This window comes from Anser anser (genome assembly GCF_964211835.1).
Source record: "Anser anser genome assembly, chromosome: 3".
Classification (NCBI taxonomy): Eukaryota; Metazoa; Chordata; class Aves; order Anseriformes; family Anatidae; genus Anser; species Anser anser.
Window position 1 is genome coordinate 87,244,298 of NC_139722.1, and position 13,543 is coordinate 87,257,840.

The 13,543-nt window shown below is 37.9% G+C and overlaps 1 protein-coding gene across 2 annotated transcripts in view; it reads left to right on the forward strand.

The window, feature by feature from the left end:
- CRIM1 (cysteine rich transmembrane BMP regulator 1) overlaps positions 1-13,543 on the forward strand; it is a 181,263-nt gene that overhangs the window by 121,065 nt on the left and 46,655 nt on the right. For both annotated transcript variants that reach the window (XM_083830091.1, XM_083830090.1), the window contains 2 exons: positions 2,041-2,223; positions 5,816-6,013. In XM_083830091.1, coding sequence (XP_083686217.1) covers positions 2,041-2,223; positions 5,816-6,013 — 381 coding nt within the window. The remainder of the gene's footprint in view (positions 1-2,040; positions 2,224-5,815; positions 6,014-13,543) is intronic.

The window sequence follows — 13,543 nt, forward strand, 5'->3', positions numbered from 1 at the left end:
TCAAAGGCAGAACAGGCATATAAAATCAAACATTGCTCAGGGTACTTCCAAGTTTCAACCCTAACATTTTACAGTCATATTAAATGACTTGAGACTGGAGCTCAATATTAGGTGTGTGTGGAAAGAAATACTAGAGTCACTGAAATGCTTTAGAATTTTAAAGAAAATCTACAATAATGTCAAGAGCAACTTAGATGAAGAGTCTGCAGCCCCCAAAATTTAGAGGATTCAAGGGGATTTTGCAAATTCAAAATTTGAAATATTTTTTCATATCCCATGTGAGATTTGAGTATTAACAACAACAAAAAAAAAAAAAACTGAACTCAAAGTGGGCACAATTTTGAGCCCTATGTGGCTAGATATTACACATATAAGTAAGTAAACAGGTTTCCATGTATTCTATGGAAATCAACAACATATGCAATCATCTGCTTTTTTTTTTAAAGGTGGAATGGCTTTAAGTATGCTCTGGTTTGGATATTTGTATGTAAAAGTATAAATTAGTGTATTGAAGGGGGATTATTCAGTATGGTTTTGACATTTGTTGTTCAGGCTTTTAGTGATGGTTTGTTCTCTACAGAAATTTGGCACGTCTCAGGAAATAATAAAAAATCATAGGTATCTACTTTCACCTTCCTGTGTGACTTAGTTATTTTCATCACTTCCCTCTTTCCTCTTCATCATTCTTTATATACTATACATGTTTCTTCCTTTCTTTCCCTTGCTATGTTTAGTTCAGATATAATGAAATTTAATGTTTTTATCAACAGTTTGGTTGCTTTTGTTTGTTTGTTTAATTTTTATTTTGTTGCTGAAACAAGTGACCTCCTGTTCTCAGAACCTTTGGCTTTTGAAGCTGATAGATTCATAGCTTCTGAACAAATATATCTGTTTAATATATACTATTTTACTTCAGGTACTGTTTTTTAAGTGTCTTGGGCTAGTTTCAGAGAAGGACAAAAAAAAAAATTATTCCATAGTGGGGAAGAGGGAGAAGGCTTCAATGGATAATATAATGATGAAACTGTAAAGCAATGATTTCTTCATGACTAATGTGGAGTAGTTGTTCTACAGTTCCTTGAGTCACCACAATTCAGTGATTTAGCACTAGGCTGTGGAGCTGCACAGCATCGTATGTGCATCCATAGCTGGTTGAACCGCACATGCACTGCCGGCAATGGGTGATGGAGGTGTAAGAGTGTTTGTCTGTGTGCAGATAGCTGCAAGGTCCAAAAGCACTAAGGAGGCCTTGTGAGGTGTCCGTGATGCTTCAAAATCTGGAACAAATCTCTTCAGTACTTGAGAGGAAAAAAAAAAAAGTCCTTTTTGAGGTTTTTTAGTTTCCTACTCAGCTAGGATTTAATTATAATTCGGGCTTTGCTGTACAAGAGATACAGTTGAAGTAGTCTTGTTGTGTTTAAAAAACACCAGTGACCACATACTAGTTATTACAATGGAGGTTATTTTATGTGGAGAGTATAGTTGTGAGGCGACTAGCATGACAGCAGTTTGCTTGAATTAGGAAGTATTCTGTCCTGTGTACCAGATCATGTAGTCATGGAATACATGTATCTCCTTCTAAAATAAAAAAAACAATACCTATGTATTGGACTGTACTAATGCAATTAATCCACTTGTGTACCAGAGTCCCGTAGACAGGAAAGTTACACTTAAGAAACATCAGAAAATTGCTTTTTAAAATATGAAAAAAGCTGTGCTGAAATAGCTTTTAGCTTATCCAGGATGTGAAACTGATGAAGAAAACAAGTGCCTTAACTTTCCTTCATTACTTTAATTTTAAAAATTCAGAATTTTAATTGTAAATAACTAACAGCTCTGAAAATAATTTTGAATAGTATTTTATTTTTTCCATTGTTTAAACAGACAATAAAATATACTGTGTGCCTTAAAAAATATTTTTTTTAAAGAAGGAAAAAATCAGCTCTCTCCTTCTCTGTTTTTGTTGGTAGCAAACCGAATTTAACTATTTCTCCTTTATCAATATCCATAAAAGACATTGCTTATTTTTTCTTCTTTCAGAAGTGAAGCCAACTTGCATATTTAACAGCATGGAATATTACGATGGAGACATGTTTCGAATGGATGCATGTCGTTTCTGTCGGTGTCAAGGTGGAGTCTCTATTTGCTTCTCTGCCCAGTGTGGTGAGCTACACTGTGACAGGTATTATGTGCCGGAAGGAGAGTGCTGTCCAGTGTGTGAAGGTACACTATCTTTTCAATCCTTTATATTTATTAATTCTGCTGCTTTCTTTATTTTGACCTTTCAAGGAAAATAAGCAAGCGCTTCATGTTGTTGTTGTAAAGTTTGCCAATTGTTTCTTAATTCAATTTATTTTTAATTTTCTTGGTTGTTGTGTCTGAGTACATCTTGTATTTTTGTGATGTTTCTCTGATGTTGACACTCTGCCCTTTTCCTATAGAGCTGCTGAGGTTTCCTTTCCCTTCTGCATTAGAACATTCTTAGACATGGCCACATATGCTGTACTTTTGGGGGGCCTTCTTCCCAAAGGCCATAAGAAGCTGTTGCTAATTTCTGCACGAGGTATTTAGACTCTTCCAAAACAGCAGCGGTGTGTCTAAGACTGTATCTATCATTTTGCAGCCTGCTTCTTCCAGTCATTCTGTTTCAGTCTTCTGTTTAGCTACAGCAATGTATACAATTATAGCAAAGAGCCAGGGCAGTAATCTGGCTTCAGTATTTTTCTCTTCATTCTTTGCCTTGTTGACAGCCAGCTCATCTGCTTCTTAGGCCTGCGGTCCTCCTAAAAAAAGATCATGTGGGAAATTTCACATTGACCCTCTTGCTTACACTACAAAGTATTTGACACATCTTCTGCCAGAATACAAACAGGATTCCAGGGGAGGAAGATGAAGGGCTGTTGCTCTACACTTGGATCTTGCCCCATTGTGGGTCAGGGTATGGCCACAACGTAGACAAAGGCCTGTGAAGCACATCTGGTCTGTGTGGTTAAATGTAAACTTAGGAATGATGTCCCGAAAATAAGTTGGGAGAAAAAAAAAAAAAGTTGGAAATCTGAAATCTCCTAATAGGAGAAGAATCTAGCTACTAAAGTCACTTTCAAACAGTTTGGTATGAACTTAATTTCAGTGTTCCTATAGTTCCTTGTGGAGCAAATAAGCCAAAATATCCATTATTGTGCTTATCCATATATGTGCTTAATTCCACATAGATAATTATAAAAATGAAGAACTTTGTGTTAAAATAAAAATAAAAATAAATAAAGTCTAAAAGAGGCAGCTACAGGAGCTAGATCTTTTCAACAAGCACAGAATATTGTGAATGATACTTTTGGGGGCTCTTTGAAGTCTTTGAAGGATACTTTTGAAGGATACTATTGGAGGTTTTGGCGGCTTAGATTGTTATTGCCTAACAAAACACTCCTGAGATCAAAAAACATCTGGATAATGAAATACCAGGATGATGAAGATTCAGTGCTATACCATTATTTAATGAAAGATTTAAAAAATCTAGAAATGGCATGTGTGATGTAGTAAAACCTTTTCTAAGTGCAGATCCACCGCTGAATTGCTCTATAAGCTGCTGAGTTTATAATATACATAAGATCTGTTTTTATTTCCTGTAATTACAATGATTTACTTATGTAAGTCTTCTGAGATTGGGCATCATGACAGTAAAATGAATAAAAAATATATCTATATATGTGCTGTATCTGGGCCCTCTAATATACTCAAATTTTTGTCTAGATTTGGACTTACAGTTCTAGGTATGTCCTTCATCCTCTTAGTTTGGTGATTTAAATAGTCAGCAATCTTATTATTTGTCATTACATTGTTCTGCTGTATCATACGGTGTTTAAAGTTGACTTTTCCATATCTTGTGACCTTTGAATAAGACTATCAAGAAAACCTGCTTTCATTTCATTTGGGTTTGATGAGTCGGTGTGTATTGGACCTGCAATGAAAACTTTTTTTTTAAGACAGGTCCTTGGTAGATAAAATGATGATAATTTACAGTTATTTAGTACAACTTCCTTTTTCAAGTAATAGCTCTGACTCAGTTTCTGCTGAGATGATTGAGAAGCCAAGTTGCAGGGTTCTTTGTCAAATCATGACTTCTCTGTTGCATGTTTTTGTGATAGGGCTTGTAGCACTAAATCAAGGAGTCTGATTTCTCACTTCTAAATGATTGGATGGTAAAATTTGTTGTATTCTACTATAAATCCTATTTGATTTACATGCGTTCTCTTAAGTAAGTCTAGTCAACTGGCTCCCTTTTAATATATTGTAATTTTCCTGCTTCTTTTAAGCAATTAAAAAGGGAAAAAAAACAAACTCTGATCTCTTTCTTAATACCTCAGGTTATGTTAAGTGACATCTAAATTGACTAACTTTCTTTGAAAAATGGGCAGAATGTATACTCAACAGTCAGCTTATTCATGCTGTTATAGTTGGTGAAGAGGTGGTCTTTTCTCTCCCTGCTCTATTTGTTTATTTCTTGACAGTAGTTTTCAAGATGACTGATTTTTTTTTTTTCTTCTGATGTTTTCTTGATGATAGAAATACAATGAAATACCACCCTTCTTTCTATTCTCAAACATTTTTAAGATAAGGAATAGTAAATTTCACATTCATTGTGTTGTACAGGTACAAGCCATTCTTGTATTAGCTCCAGAAAGAATTCTTTCTGAAAGTCATGTTGGACTCCTCAGCATCAGAAAATGAAACTTGTTGGGCTCAATTTATAGTTTTAAACAGTAGTGACTTTTCAAGGATACCAGGGGCTTTGTCCTTTGACACACAAAAGTGACTGTTATAAATAATACTGGTATACGTGGCTTTTCTGTGCTTTCTCAGTATTCATGTGTCAATCAGAATCCCACCCATGAATTGTATGATAAAATTCACTTTATTTGATTGCATATGATTTCATTTCTGGTTAGGTCAAAATAATTAATTATAGATTCAAGGAAATCTCAAAACATGTAAGTTGAGAAGTTAAGAGATTAGGAAACATCTTAGTTTTTAAAGTCTTTTGTTCCCCAAACTACCTGTTTTTGAAATAACTTAACCCTTTTTGTTAAAATGGGGAATATCACTAAAATTCAGGGTAAGAGTGAGTGCCAGATAGAAATTGTGTGCAGTTTCACTCTGAATTTTCAGAGCTTGTTAGTGTCATAAACTGAAACAATGGCTCATAATAAGACAACAGCTATTAGCAACTGCTGTTCATTTTGCCTTTGTTTCAGAGATGGTTGATTAAACTTCAGAGTATTATCCCAGGTTTTGTTGAGTCTTTTTTTTTTCATGTAGGAAAAATGCAACGTTGACATTCAGTGACATGTTGACATGAGTCATTGCAGTGGTTCATTGAGATGCTTCCAGTTTTCGTTTAGAATCTGTGAAGTCAGTTTAAAAAAAAAAAAATTTTTTGAAAAACAAAAGCAGAAGATCCAAAAACCGAGCCTTTTAAAAAATAAAACCCAGCCATCTGTACATGCATTTTCCTTTCCAGATCTGCTTGTTAAATTCAAAATTTGAGTTGAAATGTTTAAAAATAGAACACTGAATTTATGAATGCTCAGTATAAGCTAACTTTACATTTTCAACAGTAAATATCAACATTAAAATATCTAAATTGTTACCTATATTAATTAATCTCTGTGTGCCACAGTGTGGTTCTTAGTGTTTGATAGTGGCTTTACATAACCTTTTTTAACTAATATAACATCCTGTCATTGCAGTTATTCGCATGTAAAATTTAGGCATAAAAAGGCATTAAAACTTCTTGTTCTATTGCAACTTCTTATTTCAGACCCAGTTTACCCCATAAATAACCCTGCTGGCTGTTATGCCAATGGTCAGATCCAGGCTCATGGAGACCGCTGGAGAGAGGATGACTGTACTTTCTGCCAGTGTATCAATGGAGATGCTCACTGTGTTGCAACAGCCTGTGGACAGAGCTGTTTGAATCCTGTCAAAGTCCCTGGAGAGTGCTGCCCAGTATGTGAAGGTGAGATCTGTATTTCCCTATTATGCTTTATTCCGCCATGGCTACTTCTTACCTGGTAGTTCCTAATTTACTTTATAGCTTTGGTACAGCATTTCCTGTGACCTAATAAACTAATGGCACAGGGGCTAGAGAGAAGGTAGCTAATTTTTAAATTCTGACTACAACATGGTTTAACCACAACGGCATGTGCCCATGCTCAATACTCCTTTGGTGCAATAAAGCATAGTGAGAGGTCATTTAAGTTCAGCATTGTTAACTAATTTTACTTAGTTATGCTTACAGCTTAATAATAAATATAGGAGGAAATAGTGGACCGAAATGTTCATCAAAAGGTATTACTGATAATTGAATTATTCCTCGCTTCATATTCAATGGTATCATGTAGTGATGATTCAAGATCTTTGCACAATATAGTTGGACATTGGGCATAATTATAGTACGAATTAAAGCATCATTATTTCATTGAAGCTTACGAAGGATGATTATTAACTGGGAGATAGATTTTAATTTTTAGAGTTTAAAATGTAATTACATTTTGTGGAAATAGATGCATCTTGTATAACAGACTGAGATTTTAGGCTTTAACTTAACTATATGGCAAACACTTGCCCAGCCTGGCAATGAAAATGTGAGGGTTTGCAAACTTATATATTTAAAATACATACATGTATATGTTCAGAGTTGCATTTTCTGTAGTAGATGCTCATCGTGAAAAATACCAGATCATTCAGTTTCTAAATCAGAATTCTAGATCAGTCTTCAAAGCTGTATTCATAGTGTACAGATATTTTCAGGTGTGCAGGCTCAGTAAGCTGCCACTTATTTTTCCTGTTCCATCTCTGATAGAATGAAATTAATTTTGTATAACTTCTTGTGGCCTTTCTTGATTTGCAGTATCCATCCAAGTTCATTGAGTAGTTGCTATTTAGGAGAAATCTGAGGAGCTTAAAGCTTTCTTATTGGTGCTTTTTCATGCCAAAATTCACATCACAGGATATGAAGAAGGTGTCTGATAATGTATAAAATCTTCATGTGAAGTGTAGAGAGTTACTACTTTCACACTGAATTAATTTTGTGACGAGGAAGCAGTTTAACAGGTTTTAATCCCCAGTGATCATCTCCTGATGGGTATCAAAGACTATGTGCTGTCACCACTCCTTATTTAGTGTGTACGAGTAGAGCAAGCTTAGGAAGGTAGCATGGAGAGGTAGGTTTTTGGAAGTATTTTCAATATGTTAAGTTTTTTTCTCCAATAAGAATGGACAAATATTTTTTTCCCGTTCCAGATTGGAGAAAATGGATGAGGTACAATTGGATTAAAAGCATATCTACAGCAGACTGAGATAATTATGATGAACTGTGGGAAGCAAACACAGTGTAGAGTTTAGGCTTCCATCATTCATTACTAAAGGTCCCAATGCAGCCAAGCGGACACTTCATTAATGTACCACACTAGTGCCACTACAGTGCTTTTATAGTATGCAAGGTAGCTCATCTGGACTCGGTTAGGTAATTCTGTACTATGACAAGTTTTTCCTCCTAGAAGCAAATGTAGCATCTACTTTAGTCTGTAGAAGTTTGGTTTTGTGTTGGGTTTGTGGTTTTGTTTTGTTTTGTAGTTGTTGTTTTAAACAAACAATGATACAGCTGATGTCAAATAAAAAAAAAAAATGGAGGAAGCCACAGGGAGCCATCATTTTGTAACAGCAGCAGTCACAGGACTCTGAGAAGAGCATGAGGCTCGTGAGGTCCCAGGGGGTATCTGAGGGAGTTTCTGAGTCCTGACAGTCTTGGGCTGTGCGTGCTGTGCACAGCAGGTGTGGGCTGCAGCCCTGACAGCCTTCTTGGCTGACAGCAACACATAGTGACCACTCGAAAGAAGCCATGTCTTCTACTTCTGTTCCTCCATCACCCGTTAGAACTAATACCACCAACCAGATGGAGCTCCAAGAAGCTCGTGCGACCACCCAGCTCTTGGGCTGTGCCTGGCACTGCTCCTTGAGATGGAGGGCGAAAGGAAACACACCAGTGTGAGGTGTGCCCAGGCAGTTGAACTGCTCTGTCTGGTGGCCAAGCTTCAGGAAGAGGTGGGGAGACTGAGAAGCATCTGGGAGCCCTAAAGTTGATAAATCAATGGAGCTGTGCTATGCCTTCTCAAGTACGCACATGCCAACCTGGTGTGGCTACTACTGAGGCAGGCCCAGTATCTGCTCTGTGTCAGGACAAAGGCAGCAACTTGAGGGACATGGAGGAGTGAATGCAAGTTACTGCATAGAGCTGCAAGAGGAGACCATGTCTGCGTGCTCAGCTTCCACTGCAGAATAGGTATGAGGCTCTGGGTGTGGCCAATGAAGGTTGTGAAAAGAGGGAAGAAGTGGCATCTGTGCAAGTTCATGGGAGTCCAGAGAGGTCCCTGCTGCCTGGAAGCTAGCCAACGTTACACCCATCTACAGAAAGGGCATAAGAGAAGACCCAGGAAGCTGCAGACCTATTAGTCTAACATCAGTCCCTGGAAAAGTTATGGAGAAAATTATCCTGGGGGATACTGAAAGGCATTTAAAGAACAAAGCTATTATTTCACCTAGTCAATATGGGTTCATCAAGGGAAAGTCCTACCTTAGCAATCTGATCCCCTACCTTAGTAATTTGATCCCCTTCTGCGATAAGGTCAGCCACGTGGTAGACGAAGGGATGACAGTGGACATAATCTTTCTGGGTTTCAGTAAGGCCTTTGATGCTGGCATCCTTTGGCCTAATTGTCCAACTGTGAGATAAACAGGTTCACTCTACCAGTCGTCTAGTCTGGACAGAAGGAGGCTGAGAGGTGGCCTCACTGCTCCCTGCAGCTCCCTGAGGAGGGGAGGTGCTGGGCTCTGCTCCATGGTCACTGATGGCAGGATGTGTGGGATCGGCACAGAGCTCAGCCAGGAGAGGCTCAGACTGGGCTTTAGTAAACATTTCTTTACCACAAAGATGGTCAAACACTGGATCAGGCTTCCTTGTGATGTGGTTTATGCACCATGCCTGTCTGTGTTCAAGAGACATTCGGATAATGCCCTCAATAACGTGCTTTAACTTTTGGCTAGCCCTGGAATGGTCAGGCAGTTGGACTAGGTGATCTTTGAAGGTCCCTTCCAGCTGAACTAATCCAACTGACATATTACAACAGTGTAATGGAATCAATATTTAAATTAGATTATTGTGTCAATTATTTTTTTCTCAGAAAATCTGAGTTTCACTCTTTATAACATTGTCGTGATAGCTGTTCTGTGCTGTATGCCTAATTGCAGTCATCTGGTTTTGAGTGCATCATCTGGAGGCGAGTAATACTGAATGGCGTTTTCAGCAACTTACTAAATTTTTAGCTTAAAGGCATCACATTTGACTTTTTACTTTGATAGCACATAGTCCCACATAAACAGTCAAGGGGTAAGATTAAATATCTGTCTTAAACTGTTAAAATTTTTCTCTGAAAGCATATTCTGAATTAAATCCCCTAAGTGTCAGCCATATGATGCTTCTCTGCATAATACCCCATTAAATCTGCATAACTATAGCTTAACCTTAGTTTTGCAGTGTAGTGTATGAGCAGAAATGTTTACTGAATAGAAATTCAAGCATTACAAATGTTGCACTAATAGCTTAAACCCATTGTCCTGTGTTCTCCATTCTGTTGTTTGTTTTGGTTTGGTTTTCCATCCTTTTGCATCTCTTGTCTCCTACTGTTCAGTGTAGAAAACCAAAATCCATATCTCATATGGGCTAAGTTCTGGGATCACTGATGCTATACAGTATCATATTTGCAAGTTATTTGAGATAGGGGTGCAAGGCATAATGCAGCATAACTTATAGTCAATAAATGGATAAAATGAATGTAAAGTTAGCAAGTGATTTTGAGACAGCAGTTTACCAGTCATTGTAAGGGTAAACATACCTCTTTTTAGACTTCCCTTTTATTGCCTCCAAGTTCTCACTCACATTCCACTCACAGTGTAAAATGTTTGGTCAACAAAAGTACACCATAGTGAAATAATGTTCTTTTTATATGTCAGTTTAAAACAACCATGTGTAATAACTGTTAAGTTGTATTTTGCAAATTCATCATAAATGTACTTTATTTTTCTTCTCTTATACGTATAGCTCATTTTACTAGTTCACTTTTTGAGGACTTGTACAGGTTGTAGGAAACAAATATTTTTCTGCTAGAATCTTAATTATGCTTCATCTCTAAAGCAGGAAGAAAGAATAATGCCTATTGAAAACTTTCTATTATTTTTGTCAGTTTAGTTGCTGATGAACCAATTAAAGCCCATATTTCCATTTTTAAAATAACCATTGTATCAAGAATAAGAAGTCAGAGACCTAATATGCTTACCACTGTTTTTAAAGTATGTGTTTATTTCTCATCAGGCTTTTTGTTTACAAGTAAAACAAATTCAGCATGCCAGCAGCCGACTTCAATTGTGTGAGCTTACTTTAAGTATGCCAGATATTAGCTCTTTAGCATGTGAACCAAAATATTTAGTCAAAGATGTTTCTATCATTTATTTTATTTTGAGTGTTGAGGGATAGAATGGCTTGTGGGCCATAGAACTGACTTACAGATTCAAATCAAAGCTGCCTGTGGATCTGGCCTGGTTACAGCTCATCTAGAGCAAATCTTTATTAGTATCAGTCACTGGTGACTTTTCCCCTGTCTTTCATCTAAATACTGCTGCACCAACAATTTTGCCAGTTCAGTTACTTGCTGGCTGTTCTATAATCAGTTTAAATGAAAGGAGATATCTGTTCCTATAGAGAAGTTCACATTCCTGCAGCTGCGTAAGGATGAAGTCCTTGAATTATACTTTCATATAAAATTTGCAGTTGAGATCAAGTATAATGTCATAGAAGTTCTGTGAACATAGGTTCTTGAAGTGTTTTATCGGAGTGTGTCCTGGTTTGGTCGGAGATAAGTTCATATTTTGAAAATGCTTAATCACAAAAAAGTTAGATACCTGCTCTCATAAGTATCCCAAGAAATGTCAGCACATGAATGTATTCAATCCTTTGAACACAATAAATCCAGACCAAGTTAGAACATTCACACTACTTCATGAAGAAAATTATGGTGTTATTATGACAACTGAGAAAACTGGAATGCAATGATGGGAGACACTGGAGATGTACAGATATATATATACAGGTTTCTAATTTAAAGATCTAAGGGAACGGCAATTTTAATACAAATTATTACAATGGAGAGTCTCTTTTCCAGTTTTTTATCAGTTTTCCACAGTAAACCCTTTTTAATGAGTCTTCATGGACTGGACACATTTCCATAGCATAGGCTATCTATGTACATGATACACTTTTCAGTGTTGCTTGGACATCGCATTCCAAGCAGTTAGAAATGTGTAACTTTCTGAAAGCTTGTCTGGGGTTTGCTGGGCTTGCTAAAGATGGTAATCACTCAGCTGCCCCCAGTCCCTCCTGTATCTGCATCTTCTATGCTGATGCAGGAGCGGGTGGCTGAGTGAGGGGCTCCAGATCCTTTACACTGGAGCTGCCAGGAGAGACCAGCTGAGAGGAAAAGCAGGAACGTGGGGTAGGTGTCTGTAGGGGAGGGGTGCAGTGCTCCAGCACCATGGGCTGTGCATGCATGGCTTTAGTCTTCAAGTGCCTGGACAGCCTTTCTTCAGTTGCACTGTGGTTAGCATCTGCTAGCATCTGTGCTGGGTCCAGGTCTGCTTGATGTTTTCACTAGCAAACCTGCAAACTCAGGAATTGAACAGAAGCTGATTTTATTTAATCTCCAGACAACAAAGCTAGAAACTGCAGCCAGTATCTTGGAGAGCAGAGCACAAATTTGTTTGTTTTAAAGCAGAAAGTAGGTAGAAAAGCATTGACTGAATTGAACAAGGGAAAAATCAGCTGGACTGTGTTTGGAGGAAGTTCTTCATGAGTCCTGATTCCTGAAAAACACGTTTAACATTTTCCATGAGACGTTTGGTGATGAAAGGGCAGAAGTTGAACATAGATTAACAGAGCCTTGAGAGGGCAAATGGCAAGCTGAAATTATGGTCACAAGTACAGTTTGCAAGATATGAAGTAATTGTGTTGCTCTCTTTGCTATGGGTAAGTGTGATATTCTAGTCCTTGGTCCTTTTCTGGATATTGTTCCTCTGAAAAGGATGCAAGCAAGGAGATGACTCTGAAAGGGAGCTATAAGGACAGTACGAGCTCTGAAAAATGTGTCCTAGGAGGACAGATTGAGTGTCTGTGTTGGTTTAGCTTAAAGAGGAAATGATGAAGTTGGAATGAGAAGACAGCAGTCTTCAAGTACCTAAAAGGTTGGTGCGAAAAGAAAGGAAGCAATATATTTTGCAGTATCCTCTGAAGATGAGACAAGAAAAAAATAATTTTTGTTGCAAAAGGGAAGATGTGTATTAGAGGAAGGCAGAAAGTTGAGGAAAACAAAATTCCTTCTGTGGAATGTTTTGACTGAGATTGTCATTTTGATTCATTCAGGGAATCACAGTTTGTATTTTCAGCCTCAGTGAGAGGAGATGCTCTCAGGAAATTGCATACATAACTGAAAACATTAATAATAGTTTGTGTGCAGTTTTCAGTGTTTATGCAGGTGACGACTGTTGCTCAACAATATACAGTTGTTGTCTTTTCTTGAAGTAAACATCAAAGCGATCAAAGGGCTTTTGGCAAGACCTCTGGTTAGAATAGGTCCACCTGTGTCACTTCTTGCCAATTTTCTGACACAACGATGCACGTAGGTTGTGCTTGTGCAAGCTGTGTACAGATAAAAGCCCAGGATGGGAGCGGGGGTGGCTAGAGGAGAGTGTGTCTGGGCCGGGGGAGAGGCAGAAAGCGAGGGCCGTGGAATAAGGCATGGGGATGAGGGGGGAAGAAGGGGGGCAAGACAGGGCAATGTCAGACACAGACCAGAGGATAAGAAGCTGCAAAGCTGGTTTAAACAGATAGCTGTTAAAGGCAAAGCCCAAAAGCTTGCTAAAATGCTTTGAACAGCATTCTTCTCCTCCTGGCATAGGGAACTCTCTTCCCTTGCAGAAAAGTGGTAGTTCCAGACAAACCCCAGAGGTTTTCTGTGCCATTTCTTCCTTTCGTCAGCCAACCCCCATTCTTGAGCCCTTCAGTCTTATATTGCTTTTCAAGGCAGGCACCTCCTTTCACTGGTGAAGGATGGGAAAAGCAGGCCCATCATGTTCTGTGGATCCAACAAAAAGAATTAGTTTTAAGCTTCTGATGGATACTTCTATAGAGCTTCTATAGCTGCTGTAATGATATTGGTCCTTTGGATTTGCCCTTGTTTACTTAATCTATTATCTACTTAGTCTGTTTTTTCTTTCTTTGTTTTCTAGACTGTCTTCATGAAAAGCCAAGCCTTAGGTAATCATATTGGCCCTTTGTGCTTTCCCCACCGTAGAGCCAATAGCTTCTTGCAACACACAGTAATCTCAAAGATAACTCATTTCTAAGATTTAATGAAAACAGGCAGATAGGTAGAGGGGACAA